Source organism: Solanum tuberosum, unplaced genomic scaffold (assembly GCF_000226075.1).
Source record: "Solanum tuberosum cultivar DM 1-3 516 R44 unplaced genomic scaffold, SolTub_3.0 scf00412, whole genome shotgun sequence".
NCBI lineage: Eukaryota > Viridiplantae > Streptophyta > Magnoliopsida > Solanales > Solanaceae > Solanum > Solanum tuberosum.
This window is the reverse complement of record NW_006239336.1, coordinates 424,176-449,737: the sequence shown is the minus strand read 5'-3', so window position 1 is coordinate 449,737 and position 25,562 is coordinate 424,176. Positions and strand designations below refer to the sequence as shown.

Genomic DNA, 25,562 nt, shown 5'->3' with positions numbered 1-25,562 from the left:
TTTCAAAGATTTAAACAGAAAAAAAATCATTTGAAAATACCAAAGAGGGTTCGGGGTTCAATTTACACTTCGAGAAGGGTTTAAGCATTCGAAGTGCCCACTAACATGCAGTTGACCTGCGAGTTGACTAAAATATATTTGACTATTTTTAGGAAAATAATAATTTAACATAAAAAATAATAACTTACAATTTTTGATCAACTTTGAGAAAATAATTAAATAAATGACGCATTTCTTATTTTTTATTTTTTAGAGAGAGGGACCCAAAAATGAAACATTTGAATTGAAGACAAGTGGTTAGAATTTTAACAAAAACTAGATTAATTAGAATTTATTTGATACATTTTTAAAATAATAACTTAAACCAAATTGGTTAATTTAAGCATGGAGCCATTTTTAATTAATTGAAGGTTAAGCAAAGGTTTTCAATAAAAGTACAAGAGTTGATAAAAAAAATGAAATTTAATTAAAATAAACTTAACCTAAAGAATATGGTTCATCTTTTGGGATTTTAATTAAACTAAATGTAACCAAGTCAAATAAAAGGGTTGAAATTCATACAAATAATAATAAGAGTGAAATAAGAAAGTTAGAATGTGGGCCTTTTTGCCCAAATTCTCAAATTTGGTGGGCCTCTTGGCCCATTTTCGCCTGGACTTGTAGTACAAAAGATGGGCTTTGGCCCATTTTCGCCCCCCTGAAAATCTGCACATACAATAAGCGTATACTTATGTATATAGGCTGTATTTCAATTTTCAGCCCATGTTTTGTATATTGAGCTGTATACCGAGTGTATGCAGCTCACTTCAACTTCCAGCACCTGTATTTTGATCTTTTTGACTTGTATATCAATATTCACCATGTATACCGATGTATACTGCTGTATACAACATGTATACTGCTCATTTTCGGACTTTCCGTACACCAGTTTTCAATTTCCAGCTCGTATAAAATGGTTGTTGACTTGATGGAGAAGATTTTGGGTTTCTACCCAACCCGTGATGTAAGGAGAGTAACAAAGGGAGTCCAATGGACTCAAACCGAGGGGGTTCATGCAGGAAAAGAAGGATAAAGATTAATGTTCATGGCAGTGCATAAGAATATACAATGTGACATTTTTTAACTTATGACAACATCGAAAGAGAGAGTGATTAACAGTGATGGTATTGAAGAAATGAAAGAACATTTTTCATTTGAGGAAACTTTAGCAACATGCTTGCATATAGAATTGAACAAAGTCACTATTGATCAACTAATCCATGGCCAAAATAAAAGAGATGAATAACTATATATCAAACAAACAATTATGGTCCATTTTAATTTTAACAGTACTAAGAAACTAAGCATGGAGGACTTTAGAACATTGATAGAAGAAAAAATAAATTCTAACACTAAACTATCAAAAGTCTAAGCCTAGAGAAAATTCAAGACACATACATGTACACATGAAAAATAAAACAAATGGTCATTTGCAGGTTCCTAATAACGCAAAGAGACAAACCAGTAGATGTGATTTTTTAAATAAAATTGTATATTCTTGAAGACAAATCAAATACATAGTTCAAGTAAAGCTCAGGCACATGTAGTTTTGATAGTCCTAACAAGTTGAAACTAATTATAATGACAAGCGATTACGATCAATTCGAAATTTCAAAATTAAGCTTAACAAGACAACATCTTGAAGATGAAATCAATACAAATATGTGAGAATCAGAATCAACAAGATCCAAGACAAAAAGAAAAGAGAGTCCAAAACAGACATGGGGAGGGATGAACTCGAGACCGAACGGACTCATCAAGACTTCAAGCGAACAACCAAACAGTCAACATTCAAAATAGGCAAGCTTTGCCACTGGTTTGCAGTCGAAATAAGTCAAAAACGATCCGGAAATTTTAACATTCAAATGCTTCACACCGTCAAGAATCCAACATATCAACACATCAAGAAATAAAAGACATGAACCGAGATAAGATTTACCTTTCGAAGTGCAGCAAAACTAGGATAACAACGAGCCTGAAAGGGCGATTCTTTTACTACAAACTTCGAATACGAGGGCTAGCTAAGAAAATCCGAGAGTCGTTCTTTTGTAAGCTATTTTTTTGTATATGACCTAAAAATTCAATTTTTCTTTTTAACCTCTAAGACTTGTATTAAAAAAAAACTTTATGTGTTTTTGTCCTTTTTTTTTTTTTTGTCTTTTTTTTTTTTCCCCCCCCCCCCCCCTCAAATGTTAATAGAGTGGGAGTACTTATATGGAAATTTAGGGGAGAACTAAAGGGGGGGAAAGAGTGGAATTGGAGAGATTTCCAATTTTGAAATTTCAAAAATCTCTTCTCAAGAGATAAGGTTGTCAGATTTTCGTGATTTGATGGGATTTTTGCATGAAGAAGATGATATAGGGGTTGTAGGGTATGGTTGTTTTTCCGGATTTGCTGTTCGTTTCTGGGTTTGGTGTCGTAAGGAAGAAGATGAGGCTGTGGGGTCCGGTCGTTTGGTATGATGTACGTATTGTTGTTGCTTCCGGATGGGTTTTTATTAGAGTTGGGCTTGGGAAATTGAATTGGGCTGCTGCTAAGAATTGAGAATTGGAAGTAAAGGAATTTGGGTTGAAAGAATTGGGTCCAAAAGATAACCAAGAATGTGGTTGATTTGAATTAAGAAAATAACCACGCAAAATTGCAATTTCGATCAAATTGAGGCACTTGGTTGAAATCGGCCAAAATTAAAATAAGACGAATTAATATAATTAACTAACGAGCTTCTTAATCTCAACGAAGTAAAATAATAAACTTAATAAAACTTTTAATGACTCAAAATTTGAACCATATTTTAATAAAATACTTATGTAAAACGTGAAATCTTTTATGATGGCTTTCGAATATTTATAAAATATACTAATTATAGACATAAATATAAAGGCATATTTGTTATTTTTTTTAAAATTATAAAATTGATAAAAATTACATAAAAGAAATAACTTGAAAATATTTTGGATTTAATAAAACTAATTAATTCAAAGTTATATCCATCACTTTTAAAATAAGCTATTTTAATAAAATATAAAAGAAAAAGAAATCATTTTTGAGATGATTTTCTACTATTCATAAAATGTAGTAAATATATACAACATATATTATCTTAAAATTATAATAAATGACAAATTTTGTTCAAACTAACTCGCAAAATTATTTTAAATTTTATAAAAATTAATTATTTTAAAATCGTTTGGAATTTAAGAAGCTCGATGATTAATTTAAATTGTAGGAGGACAAAATTGGGTGTCAACAGGTGGTACCAAGCTCGTCGCACAACCTATCATATACACCTTGCCGAGCCTCTAGCTTCTAGAGTAGGACACATGGAGGACTCATAATCCATATAACAATCTCAATATTTCAATGTCTCATCAACTTACCACTTCAGCATGGTCAAAGATATAAGTAAGGTGTCACATTTTCTTTCTAAAAAATATATTTGTCCACTTTCTCATATTTTCATGAACCATAATATGCTGCAGGAGGATGAATGCTCCACAATACATATAACACAAGGACATAACCAGCTCATCAAGGATTTAAATAGAATCAAGTTTCAAAACTCAGCATGTCATGAAACATGTTCTCAAAGGATAGGGATAGTGGAGGAAACCATTTAAAACCAACTTTTTACCACTTAGAAAACATTTTTGTTCATTTTTAATGTGTTTCGAAAATCAACTCAAACCCCTACTCGGGCATCTCCACATCAAATATAAAGATAAGTCATATATCCCCTATTTCGGGCAATTACTCAAAATATCACATAATTTCCATAACAATTACATATCTCACACAAGCCTCCACACAGGCTAAGCAATACACATAGGCATCATACGGATTAAAACAGGAAGATCAACACTTACCAGCCTCTAAAACATATACTACAACTTATTTCACGGTTGATTTCCTAAGAACATGTTAATTACTCATCTCAGTCTAAAAGAGGGATAGTCAAACCTGTCTCAAGATCGAAACTTCACCCGAAAACCTCTATAGGAGCAAATTCTCAACCACACACTAGTTGAAATGATCCTCAATTATCAAAAATGGAAAAAGTTCATCAAAAAGAGTCCAATGATATCCATATTGATAGGATATGAAATCGGAGGTAAAATAATCCAAAAATCACTTCATAAATCGAAAGGGTAAAATTAGATTTTTAGTTGAAAATCAAGTTCTACAAGTCAAGAGGAGTTCGTGGTTGAAAACCCTATTAAAGACAAGCAAGAATCGAGTTCCAAATCAAGAAATTACTCATTTTTCAATAAAACCCATTATCCACATTTGAAATCTTGATTTTTAAGTATTTAGGAAGATGAAATTCGAAGAATATGATGTAAAATCGATAAAGGGACTTACGCACGCAAGTTTTTCTCAAGAAAATGCTTCCAAAGTCTCTCTCCCAAGCTCCCAATATGAAAAGAATGGAGAAAAAAATGAAATGGAAGGAAGGAGGGCTGATTTTAGCCATTAAATGACTGTTTGACCGCGTTAACCTTAGTCAACATCAGCGAAACTAATTCCCTAACTTATTAAAGTCTCTGAACAGACCCTCAGAATTTATTCGGAACCCGATAAAAATAAACTAAATATGCTACCCCACTAAATTCAATGTTTCGGACTCAATGAAATCGTCGAATTTCTGAAAAAAGATCATTTTGACAGAAATACCCTCTTGAACCTCTCTTTATAGGGGTGTGCATCGGTCGATTCGGTTTTATGTGTTATTGGTTCGGTTTATTGGTTTTCGGTTTGTAAATACGTCAAACCAATAACCAAACTAATAACATATTTCTTATCATTTTTTGGTTAATCGGTTTATGATACTTAACGGTTCGGTTTTCGGTTTAACCCTATAAGAAAATACTCATATATATTATATACACGATAAGAAAATTTTCATATAAACCATATGATTTTTCAGCATTTATCATGAAAGTAACAATCATTTTTCTTGCAAGTTTAGACACTAGACACATTCAAAGGAAAAAGTGTGAAAGTAACAATCGTTTAACCATTAACAAAAAGTGTGAAAGTAATTATCGTTTAACCATTAACAATAAGACTAGTAAATTTAGTATAGTCTTATTGGGTTATCGGTTTAACCATTAACAAAAATCATAAAATCGGAAACCGAACCAATAACCCAATTAAATATTTTGCAAAACCGTTTAAAAACCGTTAGCCCAATAACCCAATATCAATAAACCAATAGTGTTTTTTTCGGTTCGGTTTATTGGTTAAATTGGTTTTTGCACATCCCTATCTCTTTAGGCCTAAAGCTCAACTTCTCGCATAAACACCCAACTCTCAACCTAATGCCTCGGAAACCTTACGAACCACTATACTACCTCAAACTCGATGTTCCAAACGCAATGAAACTGACGAAATTCCCATCCGACGCTCGAAACTCAAAATGTTGACCGAAGTCAATCCTATCAAGAATTCTCAACTCAAGAGGGGTCAAATCACCAAAATCACAACCGATCGCATTGGAGATCGCACCAGCCATTTCCGAAATACAAACTAAGCATGAAAACGTTACAGAAAAGGGCAGAAATGTGATTTCACACTTAAAAGAAAAATCACAAGAAATAGGACATTACACCTTCTTAGTAGTGATATGATCTCTGCCGTGACATCAATATCTCTGACTTGAAAGAGCAGAGTTTAGGATTTCAAAAAAGTCAATTAAAATATATTAAAATATTAAATTGTCATTAAAATTGTTATATATGTCAGGTGGACGAAGATTTTATGGACAAATGCATCTAAAAGCATTTCTAGACAAACATTAGGTCTAATCAACGTCTAGGTATGTTTCACTAATCATTGGATAATAGGTCATGTAGAAAATTCACATTCTCAATAGTTCAAATATAAAACTCTGGGTTTCCCTTGTCATAAAAAAAAATATAAAACTCAATTAAATAGAATAATTTAAATGTATTTTTGACTCTTAACTCGTACTTTTACAGGAGGTTCTATACTTTCTAAAAGTAGTTTTGCCTTTCAAATATTTATATATGATCAAGAAATATATAAAAATTCTATTATGTTTTATTCATATTTATACATAATAAAACATTGCTTTGAGATTAATTTAAATGAAGTAATATAATAAATAAGGGCGGGCAAATAACTTTTTTTTTGTCCTTGAAGTATTGCCTGATTCTGATTTTAGTCCAAATATTATTTAACTAAGCCTATTAGACCTTTTTATTAATTAATATAAATGTGTGATTTGATTTCCAATACTATCTGAGGTTAAAAACAAAATCACATATCAAAAAATAAATATACAAAAAGTAAAATAAAAAATAAATGAAAATAGAGGAGATCTTAATCAACCTCTGCATAATTATTACGATGACTAATTTTTTGAGGCATAAATTCATAAAAGTGTTGATCACCATAAATCTATTTCTCTTCTTTTCTTTAATGATCTAATGCTATTTCACACTTATTTTGCTTAGCTTTATAAAAAATTTTCACTTGAGAATATTTGTATAGTGTCATCTTGTTTCTATCTAACTTATAAATAAATTATTTGGGTCTGAGGTAATAAAATAGATCTAAGTTAAACATGTGAACATGTTTGCCTAGTAAAAATTTCCTATGTTTGCTCGTTTTTTAGTTATTTAAAAATCTCCTAGGCTTGCCTGTCTTTTTTAGTTATTTTATTTTTAATTCAGTTAAATTTTTAACATCCGTTAGTATTACGGATCAAAATCACACAATATATTAATTAAAGGTCTAATGAGGCTAGTTAAATAACACGAGGCCTAAAATTAGGACAAGATAATAATTCTAAATTATTTGGGATTGAACCGTTATTGGTGTAAGATTTGATTCATGCGATATAATTAAATGACTGAATATATTGATAACTCCTTTAATTTGTCAATAAATTTTATTTAGACTTCAAACTATTGTTTATTTCAGTTGAGTATATGAACATACGAAAAAGTATTCCTATTTGATCTTTCCGGTTCAAGCATTTTTTTATGCATATTCTCAAATGTTTATTGAGTAATTAAGTTACTCTAATGTTATACATCATACCCTTCGGGGTGGCCCAGTGGTTTGGGCTTGGGACTTTCATGTTGGAGGTCTCAAGTTCGAAACCCCTTGCCAGGGAAAGCAAGGGGTTTGCCTTCTGGGTCGAGCTCGTCGCACCGGGCTTGCCTAGTGCGGGTTACCTCTCCTATGTGATTTGCGAGCTATTGCATAGGAGTAAGGGTTTTACCCTGTGCACACCCAAAGGGAGCGGCTGCGGGTTCCCTTGTCATCAAAATAAAAAAATAAATATTATACATCATGCTCAATCGAAACATTCTTATGATTTGACGATGGTGCATATAATTAAAGAATGCCGCATGTTTTAAGCGTTTAACTTTTATACACCATCAATACTTGAAACGAAAAAGGGTGAAAAATACCCTTAAACTATAGGAAAATGTCTAAAAATACTCTCCATTCATCTTTTGGTCTAATTATACCCTTGTACTCATCTTTTTGGTCTAAAAATACCCTTCCATTCATCTTTTAGGTCACTTATACCCTTGAAACTAACAACCCTATCTTTATTTTGTTTTTTTAAAAAAAACGTGTCATTCTCCTAATTGGATGAAATAAAATCTCCATCTCAACTAGATTCCCTCCCATAATTTATCCAAGCCAAAAAGAATATACTTCTTCAAGACCTCAATTATTTTTATTTTTTTTATAAAATTTTTTTAATAGTATTTTATATTTGTTGTAGTTTTTTTTATCCGACTCCTCTCAATTTTTTTCTCTATTTTTCCCAAGTTATTACTTGAATTGAAGACACATGGCATAAGGAAAAATTAACAGCTAAGATTTAATCAATTACATTAAAATTTTAAATACAATATAAATAATTAATATATCATAAACAAATTAATAATATTATGATCAGAATAATTTTATCTTACTCATAATATATTATATTTTTCTCTCTCTCTTTTCCTACAGGCTACGACCTACAACATCTATATATTTTTCTTCTTTTCAGTGAGTTGTTTCAGATTATTAGTCAAAAAAAATTTAAATGATCATTTTTTTTTTTAAAAAAAGATAGACTTTGTTTAGGATTTATGATAATATGATATGTCCCTGTAATTGTGGCATGACTAATATTTTAAAAATATTTTAATTATTTAAAACAATTTTTTTTTGAAAAAAGCTATAGAAAATAGAAATTACTAGATTTAAAAAAAAAATATTTCTTGGATCTTGAAAAGATATATTGTTTTGATTTGGATAAATTATGGAAAAAAATTAATAGAGATGGATTTTTGTTTCATTCAATAAGAAAATGACACATAATAAGTATTTTTTTAAAAAAAGAGGGTTGTTAGTTGCAAGGGTATAAGTGAGTCATAAAGGTGGATGGAAGGGTAATTTTAGACCAAAAAGATGAATAAAAGGGTATTTTTAGACCAATAGATAAATGAAAGATATTTTTAAACCTTTTTCTGTAATTTAAGAATATTTTTGGCCCTTTTTCGTACTTGAAAATACACGTAAAAGTTTCGAGTATAATTCAAGTGTCTAATAAATAAAATTTGCCATAAATTTGGAAGAGTTCCACGTGGCACAATTTCTCAATAGGTTGACATGGCAATATCCAATTGGTTGAAACAACCCATCTCAACGTGCTTCTCCCAATGACTATATTTTGACCCAAGCCTTAAAACCCTATTTTGATTTATTATTTTTTTCCAAATATATATAAATAAAAAGGAAAAAAAAATCCAAAAACGTTACAAAAAATCTCATCTTGATCTGTCTACTCGGAGATCAGCAATTTTACTTCTGTTTGTAAGGTAAAAATGAATTAAAAACCTTATGATATATGTGTTTTGACTTAATATTTTGATTTGGGGGTTCTTTGTTTTTCCCAAAAAAACAATCTTTTATGCTTTTTTATAGGATTGGGTTTTTGTTGAGAATTTGGATTTTTTGAAATTTTCAATTAATTGGGTTTTTTATGTGTGTTAGTGGTAAATTCATGTAGTCAAGAGATTTGGGATTCTTTTTTTTTTTTTCTCCCAATTGATTTGTTTGTATGTTAAGAGGCAAATTTATTCATATCCCAGAATTGGGTTTTTGTTGAAATGTGTAGAAAGACAAAATCTTGAAAAATTTGGTGAGAAATATTGCTAAAGATAGCATTTTTAAAAAAAAAATTAATGTTTTAGGATCTGAAAAGATGTAAATGTTGATTATTGTTACTGATACTTTTTTTTTTTGGGGCTTGTGGCAGCTTATCTCTGTTGCTGTGGGAAGAAAACCAAGTGTTTTCTGAGTTAGTAGTCTGCGAGGATGATGAATAGCGAACGATTAGCAAATATTGCTTTGGCAGGTTTGGTTTCCCTGTTCAATTTGATTCATGCGCGTTTCTTATGGTAGCTGGATTACATAGTAAAATGAGTTTATCTTGTGCAATTCAATTCATGAATGTTTCTTTTGGTAATGTATATTATAGTGAGTTTGATTTGTTTTGTGATAACTTGGAATTTGGAAATGAAGGAATCCATATGCAGGATATGAGATGAGCAACGGTGCCGATTGAGATTATTTTGATAAATCTTTAGAACTCGTGATTCTTAAGTTTCTTCTTTGATTATGAAGAATGGATTTATGAGTGTTTGGATATGTGTCATTTAGATTTGCGGAGAAAATAGATGCTACAACTGTATATGTATGATTCTCTTTTGTGTTTGTTATTGCTATTATATTTTTCTCACTTCAGATGTGTTGTAAAACAGAACAGTTCCTTTATTCCTATGCTTAACTTTTATCCCTTATGCTTGTCAAAGTTAAGACCAAATATCCTACTCTATAACTGCCATAATATTTTGTTGCTCATTGTAAGAGATCAAACGTCTGGAAATTCTCATTGGCTTCACATTAGTGTCTTTCGTAAGTTTGATGATTTTAATACAATGTTCGATCAAATGGTGTGATGATTTGGGCCCACAGGCATCATTTTATGTATTTATGCTTCTGAAGTAGGCATTGGCTTATTTTCAAGGGGTCTATGGGACCTTCCTTGTTACTCTTGAACTTCAATGCATGTCCAGCAAAATGTACTTTGCTAGGTTAACTGGTGTTTGGCCCTTGCTGATGCCAACTAGTTTGGGTATAAGGCCTAGTTGATTGATTGATTGATTGATATGCTGCTGTTTAGCACCCTCCCCTAGTTGGCCATTTCCCTTCAAATATCACAATCTTTTGTGGATTCTTGTTGTTGGTGTTCTCTGCAATCAACTTTCCTTGTTAGTTTTGAGCTGTTGGAATTGGGGGATTAGCTGATAGCCTGATAATCTTAGCTAGGTACTTTCATCAAGTCAGTTAGAGTACATGCTGATATAGTGTTGTGATGACTGTTCAAACGTTTCCTCTCGTTCTGTTGCCTGTTGGGTGTCGCTCATTACCTAGTTTCCTGTATTTTAATAGGTCCAACTTTGTGGGTGTACATTGATGAATTTGTATTGAAGGGACTTTAAGATTTTTCCTTAGTGTTGGATGCTTCGATCAATCAAATGGCCTCCTGTTAGGACAGTTCAGTCAACACACCTTAGGGAGCTCTATTGCTGTTGTCCCTTTTCATCTTTTCTCTCCTTTCCCCAATGCATCATCTTTATGATTAGAAAAAGTTTCTGGTTGTGTGTGGTCCATGGAGAGGAGAAAAGGCTGCTGGTTATTCCATATCTCTTTCTAGATTTTATGTTTTTGAATTACCTTGAGAACTCTTGATTTTTTGGTTGTGAATTTCAGGTTTGAGTTTGGCCCCACTGGTTGTGAATGTGGACCCAAATTTAAATGTCGTGCTAACGGCTTGTCTCACTGTTTTTGTGGGCTGCTACCGTTCTGTTAAGCCAACTCCACCTTCGGTATATTCCCGGACTCTTAAGTTGCAGTCTCACTTTTATTTGTTATCTGTTTTGATGCTTCTTAAACTTTTCTGTTTTACTTTGTAGGAGACAATGTCTAAGGAACATGCAATGAGATTCCCCTTAGTTGGAAGTGCAATGCTCTTGTCGTTGTTCTTGCTTTTTAAGTTCCTCTCAAAAGACCTGGTTAATGCTGTATTGACGTGCTACTTCTTTGTACTTGGCATTGCTGCTTTTTCGTATGTTCTTTCCGTATGGATCATTCTACTATGCTTAATATATTCTTATGCAATTTTCTAAGAAGTAGTTTCATTATATGTTTTAATATCATCCCTTTCTTTGGGGCTTTGCAGTGCAACACTGTTACCTTCTATCAAACGATTCTTGCCGGAAAAGTGGAATGAAGATCTCGTAATATGGCACTTCCCATATTTCCGCTGTATGGACCACCTCTTTTTTTTTCCTTTTGAAATGAAGTAATATGATTTCATTGATAGCATCAACCAGATGCATAGACAAAAATAATGGACCGCCTCTTTTTCTCTAGTGAAATACTAGTTGGCGACCGGCTTTTTTCCCCCGAAAGATTCGGAATCTTGCTTTGCTCACTATGGATTTTCTTCTTCCCCCCACCCTTGTAAAATAATTAATTAATGGCTTTCCCTACATACCACACTGGTGGTACACCTTCACGTCTTTGACTGGAATTTGTTGGTTTTCTGCCTTCTCTTTTCTCTGGAGATGATGTTTATTTGTTTCTTTCTCAGCTTTGGAGTTTGAGTTCACAAGGTCCCAGATTGTTGCTGCAATTCCTGGAACTATGTTCTGTGTATGGTATGCTAAACAGAAGCATTGGCTGGCTAACAATGTATTGGGCCTTGCATTTTCTATTCAGGTTTGTCTGCACAACTAGCGTAGTTACATTATCTGTTGCTTTAAGATCCTGAAACAACCTTCTCGCATCATCTTTTCTCCTTCTGCTGGTTGGACACTGAATTGAATGTTTGTTTCTGTTAACAAAGCTTGTCACGTTGTTCTTTCTCAAAGAAAAAAAGCTTGTCACACTGTTGCAGCCAGTTATGTTACCATAGTGTGTCTCTCTCTCTGTCTGATGAACTGTAGATCTTGTTTTGCTTATTTGAAGTTGAAATAGTGATTTTTGATTGATCTGGCTTCATTTTATGCATAAGATTTTCTTAGAGTTAGCACCCAAGGGTGTGGCCTAGTGGTCAATGAAGTGGGTGAGACCTCTGAGGTCTCAGGTTCAAATCCCTGCAAAGACAAAAAAATATGCTAGCATCAATCATTTCTCTACTCTCTAGGATCAGGTTCGTGACATGAATGTGTACTCTCTCTGTCTCTCTGTTTCTCTCTCTGTCTCCATTTGATGTCTGTGAACCATCGAAATCCAATTAGTGTAGCCCACTCCTTTTGATTTTTACTTCTAGATACGTCATATAGATTGGTAGTTCAACTTACATTCATTACTACAGTTCACCTGTCTATGAGTCCTTTATTTCCAAAAGCGTCCTTGATATCCTTTGAAGAAGCTCATAGCCCATAGGTCTACATAGCTTATAGCTACCATTTGGATCCGCAATGGCACATCCTGGCTTACTTTCTCCACTGAATATTGATGTCTGCCAGTTTATAGTTAGATAAAAAGTTCAAGGTGGCCATGCCACTACTTTCCTTGTATAACTGAAGTATTGAATGATGGACTTTGTTTTGCCGTTTAAACTTGCAGGGGATTGAAATGCTTTCACTTGGATCATTTAAGACTGGTGCCATACTATTGGTAAGGAGAGAGGTTTTACTTTAATATGTACTCCCCCATCCAAAATAAGTGTCACTTTAGCAAAAATCACGTCCATTAAGAAAAATAAATACGTGTAGTTATACCCTGATTTTATAAATGTTTCTTGAGAATTGGACACTTTAAGAAGAAGGGTATAGTTGAAAAAAACACACAATTTTTTTGGTCTTGAATTCCTAAGGTGACGCTTATTTTGGGATTGAGGGAGTAATAATTTGTTGTGCATAGTTCAGAGGTGTCATTCTGTTTATTCCTATTGGGCTCAAACTGCACAACTAAATAGGTGAAGTGGAGCCTTTAATGAGCCATCTCCTAAATGTGCATTACATAAACACATCCTTTTTCCCGTGTACAATACATAGTGGATCAAGAAATAAATATAGTTTCCTTAGGTTTATGTGACATTAGTTCTGGGACTTTCTCTATGCATCAAATTACCGTCTTTGTGCTGAATGAATCCTTGTTCTTAACTGCAGGCTGGACTTTTTGTCTATGACATCTTCTGGGTCTTTTTTACCCCCGTGATGGTTAGTGTTGCTAAGTCTTTTGATGCTCCTATCAAGGTGCGTATAGTGATTTTCTTCATCTAGCTTTTCTTCCAATTTGTCAATGCTGACCTTTTTCGACGTTTTTTTCTGTGTAATTAGAATTTGCTTTTTGTTTCCTTTTGCAGCTTTTGTTCCCCACTTCGGATTTGAAACGTCCCTTTTCAATGTTGGGTCTCGGAGATATTGTAATTCCTGGTATAACATCCTTCTTACCATAAAGACCCGTTGCTTTTAAGTGACCTGTCTACAAAAGCCAATATATGAATTTGCGATGGACTTTATCCACCGCTGAACTTACCTCCCATTATTTAGTTTTTGTCATAAACTAGTAATTATCCTGTTGTTCAGGCATTTTTGTGGCTTTGGCACTCCGCTTTGATGTCTCCAGAGGGAAGGGGCCTCAGTACTTTAAAAGTGCATTTTCGGGATATGCAGTTGGTGTGATTTCAACCATTATTGTGATGAACTGGTTTCAAGCTGCACAGGTTGGTGTCCCAGAAAAGCTTGTTTCTTTTATTCTGTAGCAGGACTACAGTGCCCTTTTTTTCCAACCTTCTCGATATTCTCTAACCTTGCACTTTGCTTACTCCTTTTGTTCCAGCCCGCGTTGTTGTATATTGTTCCAGCTGTAATTGGATTTTTGGCCGTGCACTGCATTTGGAATGGGGATGTGAAGCCGGTAAACTTTTCTTTTAATAATTTAATCTATAACTTCCTCGCTCCATTTGCATCTGTCTTACTGTATATGGACCTTGAATGTTTGTTTACTCTTTTACTCTAAATTGTTGTGTATTCACAAGGGATTATAAGAATCATATATATGACTTTAAGCGAAGACTAATCTCTCTAATCCTGTTTTGTTTCTCCTTCTTATAAGAGAAAAACGTTCTTCATGGTTTGTTCGGAACTAGGGAAAGGAAAATTCACCACTAGTTTGTTTTGAAAGGAAAGTAGTAGGGATTGTCATAATTGTACAGTTTTCTCCTCTCATTTTTTACGTCTTTTGTTAAAGGTTGGGCACAACTCAATTATTCTGTCATGTACTTGCTATCTCCCACTGGCACATGTACCGAATAAGTTTGCCCAGGCAGATAAAGAAGAAATCATCTAGCTCTGTTTGCCTCCTCGAGGATTTGAACCCTGTTTTCCCACGGTTTTCATCCCATTTCATTGAATACTATGCCACGATGTGGCCTCCTCTCATATATATGCCTTTAAGCGAAGACTAATCTCTAATGTTGTTTTATTTCTCCTTCTTATAAGAGCAACACTAGATGGGGCTTTTCTAAACCTTTATAACATTACATTTTTCATTCAAGCTGAATTGTGTTCTTGGTTTTTTGGTTGAACAGTTGTTGGAGTTCGATGAATCGAAAACACAGAGCACTGAAGAAGTCGCCGCGGAAGAGAGCAAGAAAGTAGAGTGAGGGTTTAAGAAGAGTCACAGTAGGATATATGACCTTCCAACTGCAGATATTGTTGGTTAGGAAAAAAACTTTTTTTGTTTTGTACTTTTAGATTATTGTTAGTGAAATATTGATGAGATTGGCTTCATATGTTATTTACCCAAAAAATTAACATTTCAATTGTCAATCTTGATATTCCCCCTACTCCATGAGATTTGAAGTGGTTAATCTTTGCAATGATGAGGTAGTGATTACAAATTTATGACCTTTAATCACTATACCTTGTGGTGTTTTTAGTCATGGAAGATGTTGGTACGTAAGGTCTGCGTACATCTTGTTCTCTCCTAATTCCACGTGTTACTGAGTATGTTATTGTTGTTGGTCCGAGATCTTCATCCCTTTCCCGAATTGGTACCAACAACAACAACATACCCAGTGAAATTCCACTAACTGAGGTCTAAGGAGGATAGAGTGTATGCAGACTTGATCACTATCCGAATTGGTCCATACAACAATATACCTAGTGAAATCTTACTAAATGAGGTCTAAGGAGGGTAGATTGTACGCATACTTTATCACTATCCGAATTGGTTCATACAACAACATACCCAGTGAAATCTCACTAAATGAGGTCTAGAGAGGGTAGAGTGTATACAGATCTCACCACTATCCGAATCGGTCCATATTGTATATAATTTGAAAGTTAGGTCACTTACCCTGATATCTTCAAAGGTGTATTGTTTATACAAGTGTTAAAGTTTTGGATAACAATATTTATGCAAAACTCCTTTTTTTTTTCTTTTACAATAATATTTAAAAACTTGATATACAATACTAAAACATCTAGTATACAAACATTATTAATTATTGAAAGTTAAAGAACAAAATTTATTGATTTTGACAAAACAAATTCAGACGCATATGACTAAGATTTAAGGCAACGTTTACATATAAATCAGACTCAAAATTTCAACCTAGCGAATAAATTTATAAAAATAACGACTCTAAAATCGAATAAATATTATACTTCATCCCTTACAATGCCATTGTTTTCCAAAACCTTGCAAGCACTGCTTCATGTATCAGACTGCCTTACGACAAACTTTAAATAAGATAAAAGGGTTACTAACGCAACCTTGTTGTAGGGTTGTACATGCATATTTTTCTCATTTTATAACTAGATTAAAAATTGATCACCATACTTAATACTAATATTATAATTAGTCAATCATAGATCGATGGGAATTAGAATAAAGTACTAATAGTTAATAAGGGCTATTTGTTAGGGTTTGTGAGTTCTATTAACGTTTAGGGTATGTTTGGTATGACTTTCTTCGTATCAAATACACATTTTTGAATAGTCTTATATGATAAATATTTATTTTATTGGTCCAATTAATTTCGTGATTTTTTTTTGAAAGGCAATTAATTTCGTGACGATAATTCTCTCGAAGGAAAAGTAATACAAAATTCGTGAATTATGTTCTTTATACCAAATTAATGGCATAAAATTCCTTCATATATACTACTGTACTATAACGAATTTATTCTTTTTATAGTGTTACATTTGAGCTATCATCTAAGGCCAAATTCATTTAAAAATTATATAAAAAAAGAGAGTAAAAGAAATGAAAATACATACAACAACTAGAACCACTACGAATGAGTAACGTGTAGGAATATATGCATCATGTAACTTGGTTGTGGGGTTGCGGTTGCAGTTGCGGTTGTGGTGGGACAGTTCATATCCCTTCATCTTTCATAAAAATTTCAGGTTTGAGTCTTTAAGAATAGAAAAAATCTTGTTTGGAAGCGTCGTCTCTAAAAATAAAATTTATAATGCACAAATTTAGATTTAGTCAGACTTCAATATAAATAGGTGTACATAGACCTCACACCTACGTATTCAAAGAGGTAAAGAGCTAGGTTGTGTCCAATAAGACCCTTAGCTCTTTACCAAACACCTCAATAAGATCAATAATAATATATTTAGTATAATCCCACAAATAAAATCTGATCGAAGAAGATAATGTGTACGCAAATTTTATTCTAGCCTCAAACTCATGGGCGTTTCCAAGGGAGGGTCACCGGGTTCACGTGAACCCATACTCCCTTTCCGAATCATATATAACAGTGTTATATTTTAAAAAAATATTGAAATATACATGTGTGAACTCACACTCGGAGTATCATATAATACGATGATGACTGGGTGCACCTATCTACATGAGGTTAGAAATTCAAATTTTATATTTATCTTGTTTTATTTTTCTTTCTAAAATAAGATAACACCTCTCTAAGTGGTTCTTGATAGCACTTTTGGACGTATAATATTAAACTTTTAACGGTTTTCAGTAATTATAAGAATCTAAATGTTGAACCGATCAAATTTATATCTTAGATTAACCTTTTTGTAATAGTGTACCCATCATCTCGAAATCCTAGATACGCCAAAAATTTATTCAAGATAATCTTTTGGCCAAACATTTACATACACAAAAAAATTAAAGTTATTATAAAGTGTACACTTCTTGGTTGTCTATATATCTCTCACATTATTTTCCTTTTCTAATTATTATTAGTTTATATAATAAGAAGATGTCTTCATTATTAGGCATCTTCTTGTACTTGTTTTTGTTGTTGTCATCAATTTCAGCTAAAAATAGGGAGTATAAATGGAGAGTTGAGTACATGCATTGGTGTCCAGATGGTGTGGATGGTGTTGTGATATCTATCAATGGACAATTTCCTGGTCCAACAATTAGAGCAATTGTTGGTGACACCATTTTTGTTCACCTTACCAATAATCTTCCTACTGAAGGACTAGTCATTCATTGGCATGGAATCTCACAGGTAGGATAAGGCCGTCTGCGTGTACACTACGTATTTTTTTGGGAAAATGCATAAGTATCCACCCAACCTATGTCTGAAATCCCAGAGACACACTTATACCATACTAAGGTCCTATTACCCCCGAACTTATTTTATAAATAATTTTCTACCCTTTTCGACCTACGTGGCACTATCTTCTGGGGCCAACGCGTGTTGACCATTTTTTCAAGCTGCGTAGGCCGAAAAGGGGTAGAAAATTATTTATAAAATAAGTTCGAGGGGGTAATAGGACCTTAGTATAGTATAAGTGTGTCTCTGGGATTTCGGGCATAGGTTGGGGGTACTTATGCATTTTCCCTATTTTTTTCAAATCTTACTTGTGAAATTTTAATGAATTTGTTGTTGTTGTTGGTAGTAGTGTAAGTGGTGGAATCAGAGTAAGGAATGGAGGGTTAGGGATATTGAGTGGGTGAAGAGGAGACACTGAATTTGAAACATCACTTATGAAACTTATTTTCTTTATGTTCATGAGAAAAATCATTTTGCTCGTTTCTAAGTAACTTATTTTCCTATTAACTTATACATTAATAGTGTTAAGAAGATTCTTACACTACTAGTGTAACTTTACTAGCTGTGATAAGCTAAGCCAGTCAGTACTATTTTTTTTTTTTTGTTAATGTGGACTTGTTCAACATTAATATTTGGTTCATAAGTAAGTGTTTTTCTTGGGAGAGTTAAGGAGAATGGAATAATGAGATCATATATATATATAAAAAATTATTACTATAATTAGAAACAAAGGTTTTTTTTTCAACAAATCAATGAGAAATTTGTGTTATAAAACATAATTTTCTCATTTTATTTCTATCGAATAAGTTCACTAATGAAAATCAAAATTCTCATTGACATACTTAAAAAAACTTTCTAATTTTTCTGACTATTTTGTTTTTTCTCATTAAATATATGTGGAACTTAATATATTTTTTTAAGGGAAAAACTTCAATGGGAAATAGTGATTTCTTGGTAGTGTATATTGACTTATTTACTTTTGAAAAGCTACAATAACAATGACTCTTTCTTTCACCAATATGTTGTGTATCACACCAAAAAAAAAAAAAACTTGCATTATTAATTAGAAACAAAGGCCTTTTTGAAGTGAATTAATGAGAAATTTCTATTATAAAATATGATTATTCATCGAATTCAGTTCATTGAAAAATTACAAAGGCGGAAAACAGATTTTCGTTGAAATACTAGAAAGCTTCTTAATTTTTTTGTATGAAAATATTCATTGTACTATTTTTTATTTTCTCATTAAGTCAATCAAAATATATGTGGAAATAGCTACCAAATATTTTTCATTGAAAGATTTTAATGGAAAAATAGTGATTTTTTTAGTAGTGTTGACATTTGTTTCTTACCATTTTTGTTTTGGTTATTTTTTGTAATTATAGATTGGAACACCATGGGCTGATGGAGCTGCATTGATCTCCCAATGTCCCATTAATCCTGGAGAAACATTCCTATACAAGTTTAAAGTTGACAAGGTAATTTCACTCTTTAGAAAAAAATAAATTTATTATTCCAAAATATTTGACATTTTTATTTTAGAATAAGAAACATTTATTGTGATAGTTTTAGTGAAATGTTAATTAAGTGAAGCATGAGTATTGAAACAACGATAAAGTTGTCTTCATTTGATCTAGTTCGAGTTGTGGAAGTAATCATTAATACTTGCTTGTATTAGGTAGACTGCCTACATCACACCCTTTAAAGTGGACCTTTCTCTGACCCTGCATGAAACCTTATAGCAACGATAAAATAAACTCCATGTAACTTATAAGTCAAAGTTTAAACAGTGAAAGCAATCACTAATATTTACATTAGAATAAAAAATTTACATAAGGTACTTTGAAATGAGCCCTTTCCTAAACATGCGTGAACACATGATGCTTTGTGCATCAATCTTTCCTCTATCTACTTTTGCAATATGAACACAATATCTATCCAACTAAAAATTACATTTTTTAAAAATAAATATGTATTGCTAGTTTATTTTTTTTAATACAATAGGCAGGGACATATTTCTACCATAGACACTATGGGATGCAAAGATCAGGAGGACTATATTGGAGCAACGATAAAGTTGTCTCTATTTGATCTAGTTTGAGTCGTGAAAACAACCATTAATAATTGCTTGCATAATTAGGTAGACTGTTTATATCACATTCTTTGAGGTGAGCCTTTCTCAGCACCCTGCATGAAACCTTATAGCAACGATTAAGTAGTCTCCATGCATGTAACTGTCAAAGTTGAGCCAGGAAAGCAACCACTAATATTTACATTAGAATAGGCTATTTACATCATGTGCTTTGAAATGAGCCCTTTCCTAAATATGCATGAACACATGATGCTTTGTACATCAACTTTTCCTTTATCTACTTTTGCAATATGAACACAATATCTATCAAACTAAAATTACATTTTTTTTATAATATAAATGTGTTGGTTAATCAATTAAGTACAATAGGCAGGGACATATTTCTACCATGGACACTATGGGATGCAAAGATCAGCAGGACTATATGGTTCACTCATAGTGGAAGATGAAAAAGAGGCATTCCATTATGATGAAGAGTTCAATTTGTTACTTAGTGATTGGTGGCATAAAAGTTCTCATGACCAACAAATTGATCTTTCTTCTAAGCCTTTTCGTTGGATTGGTGAACCACATGTAGGTACCTCCCAACAATATCTAGCTCCCCTTTTTCCACTATTCTATTTTGTTGTTTTTTCGTACGTGTCTGATATTCGTATTGGAGTCTGACTAATCAGGATTCACGTAATGAAGGCTATGTTTTCTCTTATACTCAAAGTTCGAATCTGAAACCTGTGATTCAAGATGAAGGGATCTCAATCATCTCATCACAACTTATATTGTTAATTATTGACACAATTTATAAAAGTTTAAAACAATCCTTTTTTTCTTATAATAAGGTTTTGAAATTTCAATTATAATCATGAATTATAGTAGAACTTTTTATTTAATTTTTATATATGAAAACCACACACTTTTGAAAAAAAAGAGAAGAAGATCATGATTTGCCCTTGTACTTTGCGAATAAAGTCATGTGTGGGACTCTCTGGTGCTAATCAACACATTTTGACACCAATTGATATGAAAAATAGAATGGCTAGTCGATAAGGGAATATATGTGCCAAAAGTTAAACAAATATGGGTTCGATTAAGTTAAATTATATATTGACGAATGATAAATTTAGACCTTTTTACAAATAACTAATAATTTAGACCTTTTTACAAATAACTAATAATTTGAACCTTTTCCCTTTCGCTACCATTGATCTTAGCTTCCAATTAAATAAAAGAGAGCTTTAATTTTCTTCATCGCAATAGATAAAAAAAAAAATCTTTTGAAAAACTAATAGTAATATATTGAGGGGAAATCTTAGTTGCTCAGTTGAGTTCGATTAACACTAATTCCCTCCCCTAAATCTAAAAGAAAAAAAAAGAGATAATAATTAGTCTTTCTCTTGAATCTGCTAACTAATTAAATATATGATCAAAAGAGCACTTTTTTTTAAACAAAAAAATACAATTTTCTGAAAATAAAATATAGTAATTAACAATATCCATTATTTAAAAGAATTATTGCAACCACTTTTCTTATTTAATTTTCTTTTTGTTATTGTTAAATTAAATCAGACTTTATTGATGAATGGAAGAGGTCAATTCAATTGTTCTCTTGCGGCGCAATTTAGCAAATTACCCATTACTCAGTGCAAGTTAAGAGGGGATGAGCAGTACGCACCCCAAATTTTCAAAGTTCATCCAAGCAAGACTTATAGGCTTAGAGTGGCTAGCACAACTGCATTGGCATCACTCAACTTGGCCATTGAGGTAAGCCACAAAATTAATATATTTTATTTATCCTTTGTAACATTAAAATAATTATTCTTTCCGTTTTTTACAAAGTTATTATTCTTTAATTTGCAACCTCAAAGTCATGTGACGAGTCAATTCTTTGTCTTTTATTTTCATGAAGATGATGTCAGAATCAATTTACATGCATTTCAAACTATAATTCGTAGTTTTTTTTCAAGTGTAATGACTTTTGTGTAACATTAACATATCTACTTTTTTTCCATTTAGAGTTTTAGGTTTGGGATCGTTTAATAGTATGGGGAATAGAGTTATTGAAAGTTGAGACTTGAGACTTGAGACTAGGGCTTAGAGTCAGTGGTTACTCCTCTATATCCAAGGTACAAAATTTGAATTTATTTTACGATTGAAATGTTGATTCACTCGTTGATATAGTAAGTCAATTTACGTGCATTTCAATTGATTTTTTTCCCATTGTAAGGCGAGCTTTTGAAGCGGAGGTTGAGTTTATCGAGAATTGAGACCATATTGTTAGGGTTTGGAGTTGATAGTTATTTCTCTATTCTAAAGGTATAAAATTGAATTTGTTTTACGATTGAAATGTTGATTCATTTGTTGAATAACTGAGTCAACTTACGTGCACATCAATCATTTTTTTTCAATTAGGAGCATTTGAGAGGTCAAGAATTAAAAATAAAATACAAAACAACTAATTAAGTCAACACCTATTTATTGTGGATACTGGGCTAGATGTTTGAATCTATTCCATCGCAAACAATTGAATATACTACTGCAAGAATTTCCATTGATTTTGTTATTATTGCTCTTATATGTCACTACACCACTTAAACAACTAAGATTTTCTAACATTTTTTATATATCTTTAAAAGTAGAACGAGTGAGTCAGCTCCTCTCCGGTGAAGGTTTTAAATATGTGATCATATAATAAAAAAAGTTGACTCATTTTTGTTTGAAATTAAATAAAATTACAAGTGAACATCAACATTTAAAATTTGTACCACTTCTTAGATTTGGTACTTACGCAAGAATCACAACTCTTCTTTATATCCTCTCAAACTTTTTAAAAAGAGAATTTGATAGATTAACATAATTGGTGCAAAGTTGAAAACTACATAGCTTTAGAAAAGTTGAGTAGTTTGGAAATAGGGACCTTTGTGCCCACCAAATAAAAGTTAGAAAAAGTAAAAAAGAAAGTTCATGATCAAACGAGTCCTAAAATAACAAAAATTTAAAATTACATCGAAGTTCTTATTTTATCATGATTCTTTTAAATGCTTAGAAAGTACTTTAAACTATAAAATTACAATTTATATAAATTTAGAGGAGATATGTAATACTTGCATTAAGCCAATGTGTATACTTGATATTTTACATTTTCCCTATAAGTGATATGGTATTCATTTTAGAGTCCGAAATATTCCACTTTAAGGGGAGGGGAGGGGAGGAGAGGGAGGTAAGAGGATGTAATAATTGTATGATAATCGATTACACTGTTGATGTATATAAGTTAAATTTTATTACTTAATACTTATGCTACTTATGTTGATATTTTATGTCTATATAGGGTCACAAAATGATGGTGGTTGAAGCAGATGGAAACTATATTCAACCATTTTTTGTGGAAAATATGGATATTTATTCAGGTGAAAGCTATTCAATTCTCTTCAAAACTGATCAAGATCCATCAAACAACTATTGGATTTCAATTAGTGTAAGAGGAAGAGAACCAAAAACACCACAAGGCCTTACCATATTGAACTACATTCCTAATTTTGCTTCAAAAATTCCAAATTCACCACCACCTTTGGCACCTCTTTGGAATGATTATAACTATAGCAAAGCCTTCTCTAACAAAATTTTTGGCTTGATGGGGTTGTCTCCTAAGCCTCCTACTCGACAAAATCGTCGTATTTTGCTTCTCAATACGCAAAACAGGTACTTTCTTTGACTATATTTGACTGAACGTGAAATTTGAAAAATATAATGAAAGTATTAAAACATTATCTATGGAATCAAGTGGGATCTACATGCACAAACTATAAAGCTTTTCTTATTGAGTAATTTAACTTGTATATAACGATATTTACATTTAACTATTCTTTAAAAAAGTTATAACGAAAAAGATATACCTAGTACATTCTATAATATGTTAAAATACATTACTAGGGTACTTTTTTTTCCGATTATTATTATTTGTATATATAAGTTAAATTCCAAAAATAACTACAGTAATCATCCATAAAAAGTGGGATTATAGTAACCTAGCTAGAAAATAAGGTAGGCTAACAGCTAGTTATAACATATTAAATTACATTGATAGTATAAAAATTTCTAATAATTAATGCCAATAGATATGTGTTAAATCTTGTATCACTTATTTGAGTTGAAGTATATATAGACATACAATATAAAAACAATAATTTCCAAATAATCACATTTTGTTACTTATTAGGACTTATATATAAGTCATAACAAGTGGATTTGTAAGAACATTATTAATGGGTAACAATGATGAAATATGTTAAACTACATAGCTAGTATAAAACAAAATTACGTTATCAATGTATTTAACTTAAATTATATTTGCTATTTATATATATCCCTTACTTGGAATTGTTTTTTTTTTCTTGGATAAAACACATGAAAATATTTTTGTTGATAAGTGATCATAATATATAAGACTTGGATATGAAAATGATCTTAAATGTTAAATTATTAGATATGTAATATTAATTATTACTCATTTATTTAATCTATACTTATGTTTTGTAACAACAGGATTGAAGGTTACATAAGATGGTCAATCAACAACATTTCCTTAGTCTTTCCAACTACACCCTATTTAGGCTCAATCAAACATGGCATAAACAATGCATTTGACACTAAATCTCCACCAAACACCTTCTCAAAAAACTACAACATCATGAAACCACCACCAAACCCTAATTCAACATATGGAAACAGGATTTACATGTTGAAATTCAACACTACTATTGACATAATCCTTCAAAATGCAAATGCCTTAGGTGAAAATGTAAGTGAAATTCACCCTTGGCATTTACATGGACATAATTTTTGGGTATTAGGATATGGAGATGGAAAGTTTGATCATAAAAAAGATGTTGAGAAATTCAATTTGAAGAATCCACCATTGAGGAATACTGTTGTGATATTTCCATATGGATGGACAGCTATAAGATTTGTGGCAAATAATCCTGGGGTATGGGCTTTTCATTGTCATATTGAACCTCATTTGCATTTAGGCATGGGAGTTGTCTTTGCTGAAGGTGTTCATCTTGTTAAGAATATGCCTAATGAAGCACTTAATTGTGGTTTGACTAGGAAAATGTTTGTGAAAGACAAACATTAATAGTTGTAGTTAATGTAAATGTTGTCTTCATGATACTGATTTTCCTTATGGTTTGTAATATTATGATTACCTTATCAATAACGAAATTCGTGATACTGACTTTTCTTGTGGTTTGTAATATTACAGTTGTTTTCCTATTGACATCGAAATTTTACTGTTCATGAGAAATTTAAATTGTATTAAGTTCAAGATATATGTTTAGTCCAGACAAATATTGTTAATGGTCTAATTATGTTAGGTTAGTCCATTGATTTGGATTAGAAATAATGAAACCATTTTGGTAAGCCCAAGATGTCATTTACTTTAGGAGATTCAGTTTGATGTCATATGTCAAATGATATGGTACGTCAAGTCAAATAAAAAAATCAAACATAATTATTCATCTGTCAAAATGACATAACATATATGTCTAGCTAATCAAATAAAAAATCAATAAAAATATATCATATGCATAAATGACATGTTTCCGCCAATCAAATATCGTTATATCAACTTCAACTTGATTGATCGAAAAGATTTATGTTTTTGCTGAAGAGTTTCACTTTTGGTTTTGTGTGTTTTCAAGCACAAATGGTTGTAGTGTAAATGTTTTTTTTTCTTTTCAAATTAGATAATAAGAGAGTGTTTTTAATTTATTTACTTGTTTTTGAAAAAGGTGATTTTATTACATTATTTCGATGCTTGTCTTCATAACTTTTTTTTTC

General features: G+C 31.9%; 2 protein-coding genes and 1 long non-coding RNA gene across 4 annotated transcripts in view; 2 read left to right on the top strand and 1 right to left on the bottom strand.

Annotated features, from left to right (window-relative positions):
* The window catches only part of LOC107057964 (uncharacterized), a 13,375-nt gene extending 8,914 nt beyond the window's left edge, over nt 1–4,461 (bottom strand). Inside the window, exon 1 of one of the 2 annotated variants that reach the window (XR_001471686.1) lies at nt 4,399–4,461. This is a non-coding gene — a long non-coding RNA (uncharacterized lncRNA). The other variant, XR_001471685.1, reaches the window with a different exon arrangement.
* A 4,333-nt stretch (nt 4,462–8,794) lies between these two features.
* LOC102579178 (signal peptide peptidase) lies at nt 8,795–14,938 on the top strand. Its single transcript, XM_006362690.2, has 12 exons — nt 8,795–8,891; nt 9,332–9,430; nt 10,849–10,964; nt 11,052–11,203; nt 11,318–11,403; nt 11,732–11,859; nt 12,712–12,762; nt 13,257–13,343; nt 13,454–13,523; nt 13,677–13,813; nt 13,930–14,007; nt 14,681–14,938. Exons 2-12 carry the CDS (start codon nt 9,391–9,393, stop codon nt 14,753–14,755), a joined length of 1,020 nt encoding a protein of 339 aa, XP_006362752.1. The 5' UTR covers nt 8,795–8,891; nt 9,332–9,390; the 3' UTR covers nt 14,756–14,938.
* A 2,394-nt stretch (nt 14,939–17,332) lies between these two features.
* Nucleotides 17,333–24,952, top strand: LOC102583165 (L-ascorbate oxidase-like). The gene is made up of 6 exons (XM_006362703.2): nt 17,333–17,587; nt 19,021–19,113; nt 20,097–20,300; nt 21,291–21,485; nt 23,053–23,423; nt 24,267–24,952. The coding sequence occupies exons 1-6, from the start codon at nt 17,333–17,335 to the stop codon at nt 24,856–24,858; spliced, it is 1,710 nt and encodes a 569-aa protein (XP_006362765.1). The 3' UTR covers nt 24,859–24,952.
* Nucleotides 24,953–25,562: the final 610 nt, after the last annotated feature.